At 33.7% G+C, this 19,577-nt stretch overlaps 1 protein-coding gene across 1 annotated transcript in view; it reads left to right on the top strand.

Annotated features, from left to right (window-relative positions):
- The window catches only part of LOC106665324 (hemicentin-1), a 218,489-nt gene extending 199,370 nt beyond the window's left edge, over nt 1-19,119 (top strand). Inside the window, exons 11-13 of the mRNA XM_024226915.1 lie at nt 7,176-7,397; nt 14,991-15,061; nt 15,127-19,119. Coding sequence (XP_024082683.1) covers nt 7,176-7,397; nt 14,991-15,061; nt 15,127-15,228 — 395 coding nt within the window. The 3' untranslated portion in view covers nt 15,229-19,119. The remainder of the gene's footprint in view (nt 1-7,175; nt 7,398-14,990; nt 15,062-15,126) is intronic.
- Nucleotides 19,120-19,577: the final 458 nt, after the last annotated feature.

The raw sequence follows: 19,577 nt of genomic DNA, 5'->3' as shown, positions 1-19,577 counted from the left end.
CCTTAATTAATTGTAATTAATTGCTAATATTGAAATATGTAATAATTGACTGGACTTCTTATTATGATTTCTGATGATGGTCAGAAAAAATAGGTAGAAACGCAAAGAAAAATATGAAATAAAATAAACTGGTTTTGGGAAACACTACATGTCTCTTGGAAAATTACTCACCTTAAAACTCTTTTTAGGAAGAAGGGGAAAAAGGAAGAAAACAATAATTTTTATATGAAATATACTACAAGAATTTGGACTGTTATTTATCAAAAACCTATTTTCTCCTTTCACTGTAAGAAAGATTGTGTAAATGAAGTATCAGACGTTAGTTGGCCTGTGGGCAAAACATTGTTGAAACTTTCCATTATAAAACATATATTGTCAAAATATATGCGGCGATGCCGCGTAGGTTTACATAATAAGAAGAAGAAGCAAATTGGGAAGGAAGGTGTGTTTAACATAAGATGTATTGTTACATAGCTTAGCGTTGAGTAGCCATTCAAAGTAGGAAGACCACTCTCGTCAAAAGTTACCCCGCGCTTTTCACATTCTCTCAAAAATTCAGAGGGGCTCTTAAAGGCGATGTTCATTTATATTCATAAGGGCATTGATAGGAAGTACCACCCACCTCCGGCTCCGTAAACCCTGTTGTTAGGAAGTCCTAACACCAACGTTGCCCGATCAGGTCTTCTAAGGTATATTGAACGTAAAATAAATGTTCCTTCCCTAAATACCCTTTAACACGGGGACTTCGACTTAACGGAAGCCGAGCTACGTTAATACACTCTTCTGAATTTAAAAATATACAATTGTACTGTAATTTAGAGCCGGTTCCATCCCAATGGTTTGTACGGGCTGTTTCTTTTTTCTAGAATTGAAACGAACAAATTGCATCTGAAAAAAAGTTCACAGTAAGCAAGATTAAAACGAGATAAGAAAATGGTTCAATCTTCTTTATCGATATAATTGTAAATTTTTTAGTATAACGGATAATTGTTTTCTTATAGTGAGTATAAGTCAATTTTGCTGCATCAATTCACTACTCAATAAATTGAATAATACATTTATCAAAATAATGTCTCAATATGTGATTTTTACTAAGTCTATTCTTCTAAGTATTTAGGAACCATAGATAAACCAATTGTGATTTGTAAAAATATTCATCCTCACATTAAACAAAGTTTACCCTCCCGAAAAATATAAAATTGCGACGTGTTAAAGATTTCCTTGAATGAAAATGGTAGTCCTGGTGAGTAGTGCAAGTAGTTAAATACCGACATGAACACGAGGATCATTTTCACCACACAACTTTGACCCTCACTTCCTTCCTTGGCTTTCTGTTGTTCGTGCAGTCATGAAATTTCTTCCGAAACTTAAAACTTACGAGTAAACTTTCTGCGACTATCGCATAACTTTTCCCCGATGCAAAAAAAGTTTAAAAAAAAGAGAAGGTGTTTCGTCATTTTCCAGATCCGTAAATATATCAGTTTTTCTATTATTTTCGAAGCTTATCTCTTTCAGTTTTATTCTCTCTCTCTCTCTCTCGTTTTCTCCCTCTCACTCTCTTTCTCTCTCACTCTCTCTCTCTCGTTTTCTCCCTCTCACTCTCTTTCTCTCTCACTCTCTTTCTCTCTCACTCTCTCTCTCCCCCTCTCTCTCATTCTCTCGCTCTCTCTCACTCACTTTCTCTCATTGACTGANTTCTCACTCTCGCTCCCTCGTCCTCTCTCTCCCTTTCTCTCTTTCTTTCTTTCTCTTTCTTTCTCAAATTCACCTTCTCTCTCTCGCACTACTTTTTCTCACCCACTCACTCTCACTCTCTCTTTCTCTCCCTCTCCCTCTCCCCCTCCCCCTAACTCTCTTTCTCTCGCTCTCTCTCTCTCTCTCTCTCTCTCTCTCTCTCTCTCTCTCCCTCCCTCCCTCCCTCCCTCCCTTCCTCTCTCTCTCTCTCCAGGTGAAGAGTGTGATTCTATCATACTCTGTATAAACTCATACTCTGTCAGCAAGGACTTGAGGATGAGGAAATGTATAGACGGTCGCGAGCAAGCACAGTTGATAGTATAAGTCCATAACACAATGGCAATGTTGAACAGTAGAGACATTACTTTTAAATCCAAATGACGTTCGAGGATTATAATAGAGGTTTCGAGGATGTTCAAACTGTTCAATAACATGAATCTAAAAAAATTAACAAATAACAAGAGAATCCACTAGATAAATATAGCTTATAAATTGTAAATCCGAGAAAACGCATCGAAAGACAGATAAGAAAATGGTTCAATCATCTTTACAGACAAAGTTTATAACTTTTTTTATTACAACAATAAAACTCTTTTTATAAATCTAGATGTCGTAGATGTTTTATTTTTATTTTTCAATCGATATTGAAACTCGTATGGAAAAGTGGTCGGATGAAAAATACGATTAGGTAGACCTCTTTTTTTAATTATTTATATCGTGTGAGACAATTTTGCCGACGTTTAAACTGTCCAATGCAATGTCGCTGACCCCGTCCGGTTTCAGCAAAAAGCACGTGTTCTTTTCTGGGCAAATTTTATTATTTAGGCCAATTTTCACAACCGGCGTCCGTTCTAATCGAACTCGTTTTATGCCCCTAATTTTTATTAATTAAAATCATTTGAAAGGAAAATTAATTTCTCTCTGCGTTACCATGGTGAATTGTTATTGGATATGGCAAAATGGTCCGATTAGGTATTATGAAGGAAATCCATTTCTAAATTAATTTACTTTAATGTAACAAAACAATGTTGTTTTTTAACGAAAATTAAAAACTACCCCGCCTCTCAGTATAATCCTTGTAGTTCAGTGTTTAGCACGGTGAATGGTGCGGTGCAACTAATTAGTTAAGTACAACAGTAAGTATTGATGAAGTTAGGAATTATTTCTGGTAGGTAGGAAGGATGGAGAGGGATGCGGTCTGTACTACCGTGGGAACAGCCAACTGGCCCCCAAAGCGCTAAAGATTACAAGCTTACGAAAGTTACTCATCCAACTTATATGACAACGAGGTTTGGAAAGTAAGTCTGCTTACTTGAAGGGACTTGTGGCCTCAAACCTGCCAACATATCTACGTTAATCACCGAACCTCCTACAGGAAATCATTTACAATTTGATCAATACGTCATGCGAGCTAATGTGATGATAACTATGGTTTGGTTCATTCCAATTTGTGAGAACTCGGCCATTACCATTATCACCTCATTGCGAACAAAGTGAAATACACGTCTGCAACATAGACATTTTTGGTCAAAGGGTTTAATGAAATATTTGAAAAAAATTTCAATGAAATAACAGGAATGTTTGGTGAAATCAGTTAATTTAATTTTTTTTCCAAAAACACTTTCCACTTTTGCTTTAATTAACAATAATAAATTAATTTGTTTTATAATAAGAGGTACATTTTAAATTAACTTGCCATCCATACTGTGCTCACTCCCTCACTCTCAAATTCAGACTCGCTCACTATCTCTTCCTCTGTCATTCGCTCTTTATTCCCTACTCTCACTCACCTATTCACTCTTTCTTTCTCACTTACCCTTTTTCTTACTCACTCCCTCTACCTATTTGGATTTCTAGCGTTTTCTCTCTCTCTCTCTCTCTCTCTCTCTCNCATTCTCAATATTACACTTTTTTACGAATGATTCGCATTTGTGGCTTTTCTCATGTTTCTGTGCTATTCTCCCTCATACATCTTTGTATGTGTGAATAAGGAACTTTTGTGTTGACAGTCAGTAAGCTTTCAGCTTCTAGATCTACATTTGTTGTGTGTGTGTGTGTGTGTATGTGTGTGTGTGTGTGTGTGTGTATGTATGTGTGTGTGCGTGCGCGCGTGCGCGCGTGCGTGTGTGTGTGTGTGTGAGAGAGAGAGAGAGAGAGTGTTTGGATATGAGTATTTTGATTTTATAGGAAGTGTTTAGATCATTGTTTTTATGCCGTGTACGGCGTTTCGAGGTCCTCGACTAGAGGCAGCGGATGACGTTTCCGGTAGAAAGGAACGTGATATTTTAATAGATGGTAAAGTGAATAAAAAGATGGTACAGTTTTAACTATATCTACACCCTATACCGTGCAAATACATTTTCGATGTGTTTTTTACTAAACTCCGTTTCCTCCCCATATCTTGAACCGATGTTGTAATAACATATTTCCATTTGTAATATTCGTTTGTTGCCGGCGATGGTTCCGTCTAAAATTACAACTATTCTCCCGTCAGTTAAAGCATAAAAATATGTTCGAGGGTGGGCTCCGCTGAGTAGAAAGCAGTCTCACATTACCGCTCCACGGCAGGAATGGAATGACATAGCATGGTTTCGAATCATGTTGCCCAGCATTCCCGATTGGCCGAACAGCAAATTCCACACCAAAATTACAGAACAGGCCGAAATCGGTTGTGCTAATTAGAAAATACGTGAATAATGAGAAAAAAGTTATTTCCTTTTAAATTCACAGTCGGAGAATGAGTTAGATCGTAAATAAACAATCTACTTGAGCGCTTCAGAAATCATTAAAATAAACAACGTGTAATAAATGCTTTTATATGTAACTTAATGTTATAATTTATTATTCATTTATTACAGTTAGCCTAGCTTCAACTAACTGGGACCGAATCCTCTTCAGATTAGCCTGATAGTTGAGATAATTCAGAAACAAGTGGTAAAACTTGTTTGCTTTATTAATGAATTGACAAACCGGATCCTGCCTACGTTAAAAAATAACCTGAAATTTGTGTAAAAGCTGGACAAGGGCGATTGTGAAGGCGGTTCTGATCGTTTGAACTGCCTATCCCTTTCGGTCTCACGGATGCGTTTAGGCTTGTCGCAATCTTCAGTTTTAATATTAAATAATACTGTGATCCAGGAGCTCAATGTCCAACTTTGGCTAACGTATTTTAGCTTTTTTTAGCACCGATTAAAACAAGGTGGGCTATGCTGATTCGAACCCACAACCTGGCATGAGTCAGATGATCCAACATTCGGTCTCCTTGGTCCATAGTTTTCAATAATTTTGGTTGAAACCCATTGAAGATGGCAACAAGACGAATCTTTTGGTTTTGAAGTACGTGGATCTGCAGATCAAACAGCTCAAGAGGCGTAGAATTTTGTAGGATTGTTGCCTAATACGACATAGCCAACTGTATGAAATTTCAATCACCGACAACATACTAGAGCCGAATAAAACAATTAGCAGCATTTATCCTCTTAAGAATGCGCTTGTCTTTTCTGCTCAATTTCCGACAAAGGTGGTTATTTAGGTGGGGAAAGGTTGACACAGAAATAATTACTCTTAGACTGTAGTTCTGCAGTTCTTTATTTCAATCCGTGCACTTGTAGCACATATACCATTTTTTTAGAATTCGTACTACGTTGTAACACTTCGTATCAATCAATTGGTCAACAAAAATGTAATTTATTGTACTTCTCCCGTGACAATAAATCGATTACAACCCTACGTTATCTAGTTTTTCCTGTCCAGCCCTAAAAAAATCGTCTTCTCGCATAAAAATATGAAGAACCATAAAAAATTTACTAAAATTTATTAAGGGTGGGCTTCACATAAGGGATATACAGTGCAAATTGTTTGGACCTATCGGCAATCATATAAAGAGAAACAGTAAATTTTGAATTTATATGGTTGTGTTTTAAAGAATGTAGGACGATTTTTTTCTGCCAATCTTCTTTTAACACGGAGTTCTTTGGTATTTGTAAATTCGTTGAGGTGGATGGATATGGGTGCAACTGTGAGATCCTGCTTAAGGAGAGATCGTTTATCAGACCAAAAAAATCGATTTTTAAATATTTCTTTCTTTAAATGAAATTTTATGCATGGAATGAATGGTGGGTCTCATGAAATTCCGATTTTTATAAGTGTTTTAAATAATTTTTTGAAAGTTGGGAATCAAGTGTCCTGCGTGTCTTGCCTTGATGTATCGTACTTGTAACTCGCCATCGCTTAAGCTATTAAACAGACTCGTCTTTTACGTTTATTCTATGTCAGAAAGTACCTTCCCATCATCGTCTGTCGACTGCCTGCTACAAGATGATTCGGCTTCTTACTTTTTTATGACATAAATTGTGAGCTGCAAAAGGAAAAATTCGAGCTTGATCAGAAAATCGCTTCCTCTGAAAAAGTGGTATTTTTTTACCTTAAGGTAGACTTTTCTTCAGAACTCTCCATTATTACAAATAATTAAGGTTTTTAGTTGAGATAAAAAAGTCAATGCCACGAGCGGGATTCGAACCCACGATCTTCGGTTAGATACGCCGCTGCTCGACCACTTGAGCTATCGTGACCTCGATCCACTCGGACACCAACTTAATCTGGTTAACTCTCTCTAACCACTCGGACCATCTCAACCCCACCTTTTGAGTTTTCCCTCCTTTTTGCCATTTTTCAAATGTCGTGTAATCGGATTGGATTCTCGACGACAATTGAAATGGCCACGGAGAGCTTTAGTGAAGTATACTTCATTTTAAATCATTAAATTCACTAATTTCGTGGTCCGCTTGACCAATTCATATATTACAATTAATTAAGGTTTTTAGTTGAGATGAAAAAGTCAATGGCACGAGCGGGATTCGAACCCACGATCTTCGGCTAGATAGGCCGCTGCTCTACATCCCGCTCGTGCCATTGACTTTTTTATCTCAACTAAAAACCTTAATTAATTGTAATATATTAATTGGTCAAGCGGACCACGAAATTAGTGAATTTAACTCTCCATTATTTTGAAACGATTCTTTTTTATTTTGTCCAACACTATGCAAATCAAGCACTGTTTAAAAAACACCCAGGAATGAAAAATAAATGTTCTGGTAGAAACAAAATGTGTAAAAACTTTGTCACAATATTAGGTTTTTGCCAAATTATTTGCCTTTTTTAAACCCGTAGATCTAATACGTAGTGGCCCTGAATACGGACCCAACATACTTACAAATGGGCTTTTTTTCAAAAACATTGGCACCACGAGGGTTCATCCTTGTAGTTGATATACCTTCTTAAAGAACTATAAATAGTAAGAAAGAAACATATCTTCGTCTGACGAACGTTTTTAAAATACAGAACTTTTCTAAATGGTGAAGTTAGGTTTTATGTTAATTTCAAAGGTTTAGTTCTAATTTCCTAGTAACGCTTTATATTAAAATCCACTCTATTGTTTATAGGTGAAGGCGCCGACGTTGGTACACCCCCGCTCCTTGGAATCATCGGCGGAGCCGCAATCACGTTTCTTCTCATAATCGTGATTTTTGTATCCAAAATGAGGATGTCCAACCACAACTCGCCGGCGATGCAGTGCAAGAAGCCGACTCCTCCGACGTTCAATGCAAAACAACAGGTCAAAGATGCAGACGAAAGGGATCCAGACATAATACCAGCGAAATTTGGTGAGCTTATTACCAGTCATATATCTGTTTTTAAACAGCAGAGTTTAAGATGTTTTTCACGTAGTCGGAAAAATGCCTTTGGGAAGAAGACCCCTTGAAAGCTTGTATTTTCATTTGAGAAAGTCCATAATATACATTGGTTGTTGAATTGTTCATAATGTGAGCGAACCATTTTTATCCACCACTAACATGGCTAGGGACGTGCAATCCCCGATTTTAATGAGATATTTTTTGGTGATACTAGGTCGAAAAATCTTAGACACATGCCCGAGCGTTCTTTCCAATGGGCTCCAATTGAGCCAAGAATATTTTTTTTAAATAATTGAATGTTTTTTCTGTTTTTGTTGTGGATGTGTTTAAAGTTTATTGTTTATAAATCAATTTTTTATAGGTAAGATAAGGAGATAGGAGGTAGGATCGCAAAGACGCTTCTAGTAAAGTAGTCCCAAAAAAATTTTTTTTTGAAAAAAAAATCAATTCAAGGTAGTGTTAAGCACTTTTTAAAGCACATAATGCAGAATTTTTATAGACATCGAGAAACAGTTATATTTGGGTTAGATTAGTCAGAGCTAAAAACACACAAAAGCATCTTTTGTCTTCAGAAAGAAAACAAAGACCCACATTAAGGTGGAGAATATGTTGCCATTCGAAAGAAAAACACTTAAGCATGCTTTATGTGTTATCAGAAAAAAATACCAGTATTAAAGTGGAGAAAAAGTTGCTATTAAAAAGCAAGATAAAGCATGTTTTCTTGTCTCATAAAGGAGAAAAATAAAGCACGTTTTTTCTTCAGAACAGAAAAAGTAACACATTAAAGGAAAGAAAAAAAGCTGCTTTTGAAAAAAAAACACTAAAGCATCTTTTCATTGCCGGAAGAGAAATAGACCCATCTTAAGGTGAAAAAATACTACTAACAAAAACAAACTGTAGCATATTTTTTTCTTCAGAATGGAAAAGGAAGAACCAAATTAAAGGAGAGAAACAGCTACTTTTGAACAAAAAAATACTAAACCATCTTTTCTTTTGATAAAAGGAAAAACTACCCATATTAAGGTGGAGAAAAAGTTGCTATTAAAAAAAACACTGAACCATTGTTTCTTTCTTCAAAAGAGAAAAAAACCAATATTAACGTGGTGAAAAATTGCTATTTACCAAAAAAGAACCCATTGAAGCAGTCTTCTTTCTTTTATAAAAAAAGATCTACATTAAGGTGGAGAAAAATTTGGTATTAAAAAACTCACGGAAGTATCTTTTGTTTGTTCAAAAGGGAAAATAGACAAATGAAAATTGTCAATTTTTTTACGGTATCAGATGTTTCAGATTAAAAACTCCTAACTCCTCTGGATTTTAGCCAAATTCAATAGTTTTGTTGACATGTTAGAATGCTAGATGGTTTTATTTTAGCTTATGTCACCAATATTTCGATCTTTTGTCATTATAATTGCGAAAATAGGGATGAAATCAACACAAACTGTTCAAATGTTTTATTTTATATCATCTGTAAACGTTTTACAGTGACTCTTTTTTTGGTATTGCGTGTATTTTATAGGGTTGTAAGCCCTTGTGAAGTTTCCAGTCGATCGATGTAATTGTTTCGAAGTTAGCGCCATTTTTGTGATTTTCGAAAAAAAACCGTTTGAAAGGTAAACACTTCTAATAAAAATATTTTTTGATAGAAATTATAGTTGAGGTTCCGGCTTTAGAGATTCTCTCGACATGAATTTGTAAAAGCGCCAACGCGACCCAACGAGAAGTTGGTTTTCAATGTAGCTCAATTTTGAACGTGCGAAAAACGTGAAGTGCGACACCACTAAATATTGTCCTAATAAATCCTGTAAGAAAATAATTTTAAATTAGTGATTAATTTATATGTAAAATATTATTTAAGTAAATTTTTAAATAGAAGGTAAATCAAAACCTATTATATTATTTACGCATCTATCTCTATGTTTAATTTTACATTTTTTTATTTCAAATTTCTCAAACCAATACAGTTATCTCCCATTGTTGAAATTGTGTAACACTGCTGTATTTCAATTTAAATTGAGATTGTGTTTTGTTACATTTTGATAGTCGTTAAATTCAGAAAATATGTCCGGTTTAGGCAAGTGTTCTTTAACACTCATTTCAATTTCTTTCCCGCTTTGTCCTATAAATATTTAATATCGCAAACCGCAAACATTACAATTAAGTTCGTTTTAACGAGGGGAAAAAACCAATTGTAAGTATGTCGGGTTCGAACGCAGGGCCGCTGGATTCGAACTATGAACCTTTCCTTTATAATGATGTGGGCTGTATCAACGCCTGAACAATTAAGAAGGTAAACCCGCTTTATGACAAGACAACCTTATCTTTAGGTTTTTAGAGGATGTTTCTATGTGAACGCGTACCTCGAAAAGCTACTCTAAAGCCTTATATTTTAAGGATTTTACCTAATTTTTCTGATAGATCACACAAGTATGGCAACCTAAAACTAATGATTCATTTTTTGTGGGGCGGCTGAGTCCGATTGTTGCTTCTTTTATTTTCTTTTCTTTTTCTTTTTTTTTCTTTTAATAAAGCAACAATCGGACACAGCCGCCCCACAAAAAATGAACCATTAGGTAACCAGTGTTGGGCAAAAATTAGTCATGTCTAATGATTAATGATTGATCACTCAGACCGTTAGTCATGATTGGTAGTAAATGACTAATTTAGTCATTAGTCACCATATGTGATTGATGGCAAAATTAGTCATCATTAGTAATTAAATACGAGGCAAGACTAATTTATTCAGAATATGACTAAATTTCGATAAATCTTGTACAATTGTGTGCTCAAAAAATTAAAAATACACAACTTCATCTCTTTTAAAAAAATTTCTAACAGAAATTTATTTCATCAAAAGGAAAATAATTCAACACCTTATTTAACAAAAATCAATCATCCAATTATAAGTAAAACTATGTCGTTATGAAAAGCCAAACAAATAATGATAATAATAATAATAAAATTTAAAAAAATCCTAGAACAAGCTACGCTTAGAAAAGTAAATATGTTTACATAACCGATCAATGGAAAAAATATTTCTTTGAATTAAAATTTATTCCACTTGAAAGTATAGATTTCTACATTATGTGGAAAATACACCATCAAGCGGTCTTGACTGTAATAAAATAGACATGTAGAATAATTATGTAACTTTGGTTTTCTTTTATGATAACACTTTTTGAAGTTTGGCCTTGAGAACGACTCCCATCTCAAAATTTTCATCCGGAGTCTGTTGGATTTTGGTAAGTTAGTCATTGTAGCCAGAGTTGAGCAAAATCTAACTAATTCAATCATGATTAAGAATTTTGATTGAAGTTTAAACATGATTGAAATAGTTCGATTTTGCCCAACTTTGGATCTGCTTATCATCGCCGTTTCTTAAGACGCACAGAAGACAGAGTTGGGCAAAATCTAACTAATTCAATCATGATTAAGAATTTTGATTGAAGTTTAATCATGATTAAATTAGTCATGAGTAAATTAATCATTATATGATTTAGTCATGATTAATTCAATCAATGACTAATTCAATCATGAACTTAACTTCAATCAAAATTCTTAATCATGATTGAATTAGTTAGATTTTGCCCAACTCTGTAGGTAACAATCAGAAAAAATAGGTAAAATTCATAAACGAGAAGGTTTTAGAATAGCTCTTAGATGTACGCATTCACTTACGGAAAGGTTTGTAACTTACAACAAAAGCATAAAGACGTAATTTAAAAATTACTTAAATTAGCTAAATACTTTGTCTTCGCTCCAAGGTCCATTTCCATCTAGTATAATCAAAAAATGTTTCATTAAAATCGTCCATCTTCCGTTCTCTCTAATAGTCGAAACTCGATGGACTGTCCAATTAGGACGGATAAGAGTTTATGTTGAAAATACCCATTATTAACAGCTGTTGGAATCATTACCCGGTGTAATCTTTACGAACCCGTCTTCAAATGAAGTTTGCGGTAGAGGAAAATCTTCGGATATAACGATGGACAGAATAAAGGAAGGATTCCGTGATACCTATAATTTAGAACAAAATAACGTAAAATGTTTAAACTGATAAAGTCTAGAGGAAATGCAGATAACGGAACAAGAATTGTTACGGCAAGAAATTAAAACTGAGTTTTTGCGTAATTACTAAGGGGAATAAGATTGCTTTCATTTTGCTTACAAATGTCTCTATTCAAAGCATATCGCGTTAGATTTCTCAATTATTCGTTTAGAAGAAAAAACATGGATTTACATACGTAATGTTTATGTAATAAATTAAAATATACATTTAAATATTTACTATTGGTGTAGATTTGCTTATCGTTCCTATATAAATTGAAAACGCGTTCATATTTTCAATTAAATGCTATTGTGTCGTACATTGTATTTTGTTCTATTTTTATTTTTCAGAAGGGAAAAAAGACCCACACTAAGGGGGAGAAAAATTTGTTATTAAAAAAGGTGTATATTAAGGTAGAGAAAAATTTCTATTAAAAACACACTGAAGCATCTTTTTTCTTCAGAAAGGAAAAAGGCCCTTTCAAGGTGAACAAAAAAGTGCTTTTCATAAAAACACACTAAAGCATCTTTGCATTCTTCATAAAAGAAAACAAGAGCTATATTACGATGGAAAAAATCTATTAAAAACACACTAAAACATCTTTTCTATAATCAGAAGAGAAAAAATGCACATATTATGCTGGATAAAAAAATTGTTGCTAATAAAAAAAAAACAGTAAAGCATGTTATCTTTCTTCAGGAAGGAAAAAAGACCCACATCAATGGGCAGAAAAATGCATATTAAAGAAAACAAATTTAAGCACCTTTTCATTTTTGAGAAAGGACAAAAAGACCTACATTACGATCGAAAAATGCTATTCCAATATTAATAAAACACACTAAAGAATCTTTTCTTTGTTGCGAAAAGAAAAAAGATCCATATTAAGGTGGAGAAAAAATTAGTATTAAAAAAAGACCTGAAGCATTTTTTCTTTTTCATTATCAAACAAAGGTATGGAAGTATCTTTTCTTTTTTAAGGAAGGAAAAATGACCCATATTAAGTATATAAAAAGTTATAATAAAAAAAACACTGAAATATCTTTTGTCTTCGGAAAGGAAAATCGAATATTAAAGTGAAGAAAAAGTTGCTATAAAAAAATCAAACTGAAGCTTTTTTTGTCCTCCCAAGGAAAACAAAATCAATATTAAATTGAGGAAAAAGTTGCTATTAAAAAAGCTAACTGGAGAATCTTGTCTTTCTTAAGGAGGGAAAATCGACACATAGTAATTCTTGTCTATCTAATAAGGTTTTTTTATTTAAATTTTAAACGTTAGTAACGTGGCAAAACATAACGTCTACGTAATAAGATAAGTTTTAATAAATTTAGATAAATATTTTGATATCAAAAAGTTTTATTTTTATTATTTAAAACCTAACCTTATTTGACATTATACTACTTTTGTACGTTTCAGTGCTTTTTATTTTATCCCTATGTTGCTCTCACCCCCTGGGAACTTAACTTCCCACTGATGACATCTGCCGGAATTCTTTAATACTATTTATTTAACCCTTTCGTTTTTTTATTTAGCGTAGGTTTCTAAAAAAACACAATTACACTATCAGATAACGATGCAAACATTTACTTTTTAAAACCATCAAACTTGGAAGTTTATTTTTAATCCTGAAATAATGAAAGTAAGCACTGTACAATAAAGTCAATTGCAATTTTCACACAAAAAATCCCATTTACGACGTAAGATTAGCACATTACGAACCCCCAAAAGCTGAATAAATAAAGGCAAATTTAAGTAAATTATATATTTTTTAAACCGTTATGAATTGCACAATGTGCAATACAGTCGTGTAAACTCCTATCAAAATACCTTTTTCCCAGTTTTTTTTTTTTTTTTTTTATCCAGCTAAGGAATTACATCTATTAACAAAAAAAATTAATTGCAATGTACAGATGTCGTTGGTCTATTTATTGTGCGATTGTCACTTTTTCTCTTGCTGCCGAAAGTCGGCCGTGATGTAAAACAGATATGACAGCAGTTATTTTTGAACAGGTTAGCTTTTGGCTCTTCTTTTTGCGAACGAAACGTATTACAACATTTAGGATTGTGAAACGTTTCCAAAAATATCTTCAAAAAAATGCTCTGAAGTCGGTAAGATCAATTAACCCACTTAACTCGTACCAATAGGTAATTTCTAATTAAATTATTACATGTCTATTTATTTTAGATCTGAAAATCGCTTCTAAAAAAATTAGAAACTGCAAAAAAAATTTAAGTCAAAAATTAATTTTCTCATTGGCTCCTACTACTAAAGCCCACAAGTTCCGAGTTTTTTGGACTAACAGCTTTTTAATAGAAATGATGAATGGTGGAGTGAATGCCGGTGTTCAATCCTTTTTTAAAAATATAGTTCCTACTCAGCTCAAGCTCGAAATCCGGATCGTTGCAAAACAACATACTGTGAGTAGGAACTATCTTTTTAACAGCTTTTTCCCAATTTAGTTTTCTTTAACATCACTTCTACTCGAATTTCAATTTTGAATTCATTTCTTGTTGAGGAGAGTCTTGTTTACGTACTGTTTAAGCATAATAAAAAGGGTCTCATTTCCGATATTATTTTCTCAAATTCTATTTTGTGTAAATAATAAATACACTTAAGTCAATTTATTAGTGTCATATTTTAATTAGTGGAGTCAACGATGAAGCTTTTTTTTAATAATTCAAATGGCCTGTTACTAGATTAAGCATAGGTTATAAGCGGTTCACCCGTTCACCGACGGGGGCACCTGATCCTGAGCCAAAGCCCACCCAGGTGCCTCCTTTACAGAGAAAGGTTGCTCAATGTATTCCACATAATAAAGGCTTGTATGCTCCATAAAGAGAGCGTGTAGGCATGTCGCCAATTTTAAGAACGGTTCTGTGTCCCTTTTGAAGTCGTGGGTTTTTTTATAGTATATAGATCTGTTTTATGAGTTTGGTTTGAATGTGTGTATTTATTAGCGAGAGTGGTGAGAGGTGATTGTGAAATATAGCATTACCATCGTCCCTTCATTAATGTATACTTTTAGCATTGACGGCGGTATATTTATAAAAGTACTCAATCGACCCTAATTTACATGAGATTATTACTATTGTGTGTAGATCGATAGAGAATATTGAGTACTCCACCGACAAATCAGAACGAGTGCAAAATACATAGATTTGAATGTATTTATCTGTGCGATTGTATTATAGAAGTTAGTTTAAGCAACAATTTCTTAAATTATTTTCAAATGGTTTTCCCCATATTTTTTTTAATAAAATCGAATGTACAAGATGAATCTGCAATTAGAAATGTATTTCAGCATTTGAAAAACTTTTTTTCTAGGTTCAGTGGATTTTGAAAAAACCAGGGGGACACTAATATTCTAATTATTTTGCGGGAAAAGGCGGTCCAGGTTGTTTAGTTTAGCCTGCCCAATAGCTGTCAAATCAATATACAGAACTGTACCAAATAATTTTTGTTTATTTGCATATGATTTTTGCTTTCATATAATTTCCTAATGATTTTTTTGTTGTAGAACCGAGAACCCAGGCCGAAGGTCCAGCACCGTACACACAAGGCAAATGCTCTTGGTCCGATTCGAGCCAGGTAATTATTTTGTCCCGTTTATTCCGGCATTTTGTAAAAGTACATATTTTGTTTCTGATTTGTAGACATTTCGAGGTGGAGGAGATACAAGAGAAGGCATTGAACTAAACGGACTGGCCATTAAGGAAAAGCTTATGGCCGGCTCTCTACCAGAAAGCTGTGTATGATAAGTTTCAACTCAACGTTGTTAAAAACCATGCTATTTTGAACTTGTACAGTGCATCGTTTAATGAAAAAATTAATACATATTATAATGAATGTTATAATTCCAGATATTCATTATCTTTTTAAATGATAATCTTATCCTTTCTCCGTGGCTCATACGCATAAAATAAAATATTACGAGATGAAATCGATCCTTTGATTTGATTTAGTCTAATTATAATGTTGCAAAGGTATTTAAGATTTCAGACAAGTCTTTGGATTTCAATGTGAAGCCTGAAATCGCCTCCTGAAAAAATACGTTTCCGATTAAGAATAATGTGGTCTCAGGAGTAAAACTTATCGAGACAGAAGAAGGCAGACGGTTGGAACTCGAGGGTGAAAATTCGATAGAGGATATAAAATAAAATAAAACCATGATAAGAAGAATATGATGAGTAAGGAGGAATAAAATATCAACAGGTGGCAATTGATCACCTTTTCAGACGCCAGCTCACAGATGTACTTTTATTAAAATTGGTAATCCCTTTCGCTTTCATCCCATTACATTCGTAGAAATCCGACGTAATTAATTCAAACGGATTTATTTCAGTTTTAATTGATATTATTGCCTGATGTTTTTTTTTATTAAATAAAAATCCACCGGTTCGAATAAATATATACGAGGAATTCTCTTATTCAAATTAAACTTTGATGTAATTTTCTGATTACATAATGTACATTATATTGAAAAACCTTTGAAGTTTCTATATTTTCTATATAATTTCAATTGTTAATTTTATATCATATCTGTTTCATTCAGGCCATAAAACATATTAAAATTTATTTTTCAAATATATTTTTATACTAAACTGATTGATTTCTTCAGATTAATCAGCTGCATAAAACATAACGAGAAAAGCTCTACTTGCAAATGCACTGTTTTTAGAAAACAATAACATACACACCAGAAAAGCTTCAGGATACGACTTTTTACCTATAAAGTACATAAATGACATAGTTCATCCCTATCCTCTTACGTTCCAGTAAAATCCGAAGTCCGTCAAGGATGTATCCTTAGCACGATGCTTTTTAATATATACACGGCTATCCTCTCTGCACACTCAAACCCATCATTCGTAGCCATCGAGGGAAGTGACTTTGCCCCCCATTACCCAGAAAATGAGTACTTAATTCTTCATACAATAAGAACGATCTTTATTCTTAGGAGGCAACGATTTTACCGCCTCATCATCCCTATCCTATGTTCCGGTCAACTTCCTCAAGGATATAACGTTGGCCAGATCCTTTTTACATTATCCACTAATGATATTCTTACTTCTCCAAATCCCCAACTTCGCCGTTGAAATGGCTATCCTCTCGTCTCACTCAATCTCATTCGTTGTAGCCACCCGAAGAAAGTCAAAATAGAACGATCTAACGTCTCATTGGTCCAGGTTCTACTGTGCAGTGTGGTATGTTCATGAGGTGAACTTTTCCGACCCTAGAGCTAAATCAGTATTGCTCGGGTGTCTTTCTAAACAGTCCAGGATTTCGACCTGGTATGGCACCTCGGCTTATGTGAAAACTCAGGAAGATACTTCCCAAGTTCTCAGTACTTATTGCAATCTATCACATCTCATTCCTATATTATTAGAGTAAAATTTCCAAGGAGTATCTTTTCCAGTAGATACTGATGACATTCCTACTCCAGTCATCTCTATGGACATTTCATCATTTTAAAACGACACAGCCAGCCTTTCTTCTCACTCCTTCCCATCCGTTGTAAGCTATCAAAGCGACCTCACCCGATAAGTTTCAACCAACGACTAAAACACTCTACGATATGGACCTACGGAATGAAAGTTTGGGCTGAATCAACTTTTCCAATCAAACATCTTAAGAAAATCCTAATGATTCCTACATATACGAAAAAACCCGTCAACACTGACCTACATAATCCCATTTGTTCACGACCTTGTGAGAAGTCGTTATAAGGTTTTGAATTTAATCCCGTTTCCACTCTTCCAACCCTCTCGTCCGATAACCTTCCACACTAACCCCTTCTGGAAATCCTCCCGTTGAGAGTGCTCGATTGATCTGCAAATATACTTTTACACTAAACTGTTGATTGTTTTTAGTGTTTATCAGTTGGACGAAACAACGAGAAAAGCTCTACCTAAGGTCCTGTTAGAAAATTGAAAAAAAATCTAGAAATCAATTGGAATTCCAACGATTATGTGGACAGTATATTAAAAATATTCGATGTATCGTGGTTAAAATTACAACGGCCCTTTGCTTAAATAGATTTTATCAGTTTGTATATAAACGGGTTATATAAAAAAGTAGACATTTTCTTTTTATAGATGTTCATAATTCCAATAATAAAACAATAAATATAAAATGAACAATCAACACTCTCATTGGCCATATATTTCAACATAAATTTAAAATGAGAAAGATTAAAATAAAATACATATATATTGTAGCAAAAGCAATCTATCAAAACAATTATGAATCCTATGATTTTTTTTAAATTTGATCGTTTTGATTTAGTGATCCTGAATACATGGGAATAAACAGGATGACTTTTTTGTGTCTACTTTTTTTTTTGAGATCACAAGCCTTCAAAAATACATTGTGTTTTCACTTCTCATGTCCCGACTGTCTCCTATATAGATCAATCCTGTGAAAACCTTTTACAGTTCTTTTTGCCAATAAATTGACTGTAAAAAAAAAGTCGAGTTTAGAATGCGACTGCATAACAGGAGCGCGATCGGCGGTTCTGATGGAAGACGGAAAACGTTATCGATTTGCTCCTCTCTACGGCACCATTAACATTGCACTCTGAGTATTTCCTTGTTTAAAAAAAATTGACATCCATTGAAGAATTATTTGATTCTTTCTTTTTCATCCAATTGAACACACAAAGTCCTCCATGAAAGATTTACAAGTAATAGGATCAACTCGATTTTTTTCCGAAAATCCTTCAGAAAATTCCCCCGATACATAATAAATTTTAGAAATAAAATATTTATGCCTACAGCAGAGAAATGTACGATATTTTATAAAATAAGGTTTTTTTTACATTGAGATCCAAAGATTGAATCATTGAATTAATTCATTATGTTCCATGTAAATTGGTGTATATAAAGAACAAGTGGGTGTATGTATAGTAATAAGAAACATTGTCTTCTGCTAAATTTATAAAAAGGGTGTAAACTTAGCAAAATAATTATTACATAAGTGTTGTAGTTAATTGTATACTATTATATTGTCTGAGAGAGTGTTGATCCTTTCCCTACCCCAAAATAAGCCTCTAAAACCCAAAACCAGTTTTTTTATATAAAAAAACAAAGAACGAAGGAAAATAGGTGTTCTGAAATCAAATTCCTTCAAAAATTTAATTGGTAGTTGACTATGTGTAAACCCAATTGTTGTTGAAGCTTTGTATTTAAGAGGAAATATTTCTAAAGTGAATTTCAAAACTATTGTGAGTTAGCTGTGATATTAAGCTTGGACGAAGTAGCAAGTGTAATGGAATGTCAATATGAAATAAAATTATACACACACGTAAAAATTGTATACTCTCTCCCCCTAGCTTCACTTGTAAATACTATACACTAGTAAGTGTTATTTTGTACTCCAACTTTCTGTATATAGAACCTTAAAAACCTAATAATGAGTTGTAAATTAAACGTAAATTGTTTCTAATATGAATAACATTATTTATGTATTTATGTCTAAAAGCTGTGCGGAGTATCCTGTAGAGAATTTCTTTTTCAAGTCCCAGCAAGGAATGTGTGTCGTTTTATATATTGTCGGGTAAATGAGTGCTTCTCTTTGCTTACATATTAGATATTAAAAGTAATAGAACATCACAGTACGCCGGTAATGGATTTTAAGAAGTTAAGCAAATAGATTTAAATGTTATTTACTTCTGTATTTATTGTAAAATAAATAGAATGTACATTCTTGTTTATCGCTAGTTTTTTATCAGCCCTTAATCTTCGAATAGATGTATAGATTTATTTTTATGGAAGAACAACAGAAATATCTGAAATCGGGTAATCCTGGGGAAAAAGCTCTTTTCTTTACTCGAGTAAATTGTTAGAAAAGTGTTTGTTTTATAGTTTTTCAGACAATATATTTCAACTTTAACCCAGTTTTCAAGCGAGCCTTGGTGACGTCAACAACGTCTAGTAGTTTTCAACTCCCATACTATACTCGGCAGACCGACAAACATATTCAAACTATAAGTAGGATGAGGCATGAAGTTACAAATTCCATTTCTGCAAATTTTGCTAGTTTCGCTTGAGGTCGATTTGAAACTTCACGTCTCTAAAGCTGTTTAGCCGCTAAGTCATCTGGAATA

This window comes from Cimex lectularius, unplaced genomic scaffold (assembly GCF_000648675.2).
Source record: "Cimex lectularius strain Harlan isolate CLEC.00 unplaced genomic scaffold, Clec_2.1 scaffold9, whole genome shotgun sequence".
In the NCBI taxonomy this organism is placed as follows: Eukaryota; Metazoa; Arthropoda; class Insecta; order Hemiptera; family Cimicidae; genus Cimex; species Cimex lectularius.
The sequence above is the reverse complement of the archived record's forward strand: the minus strand, read 5'-3'. Positions and strand labels throughout refer to the sequence as shown.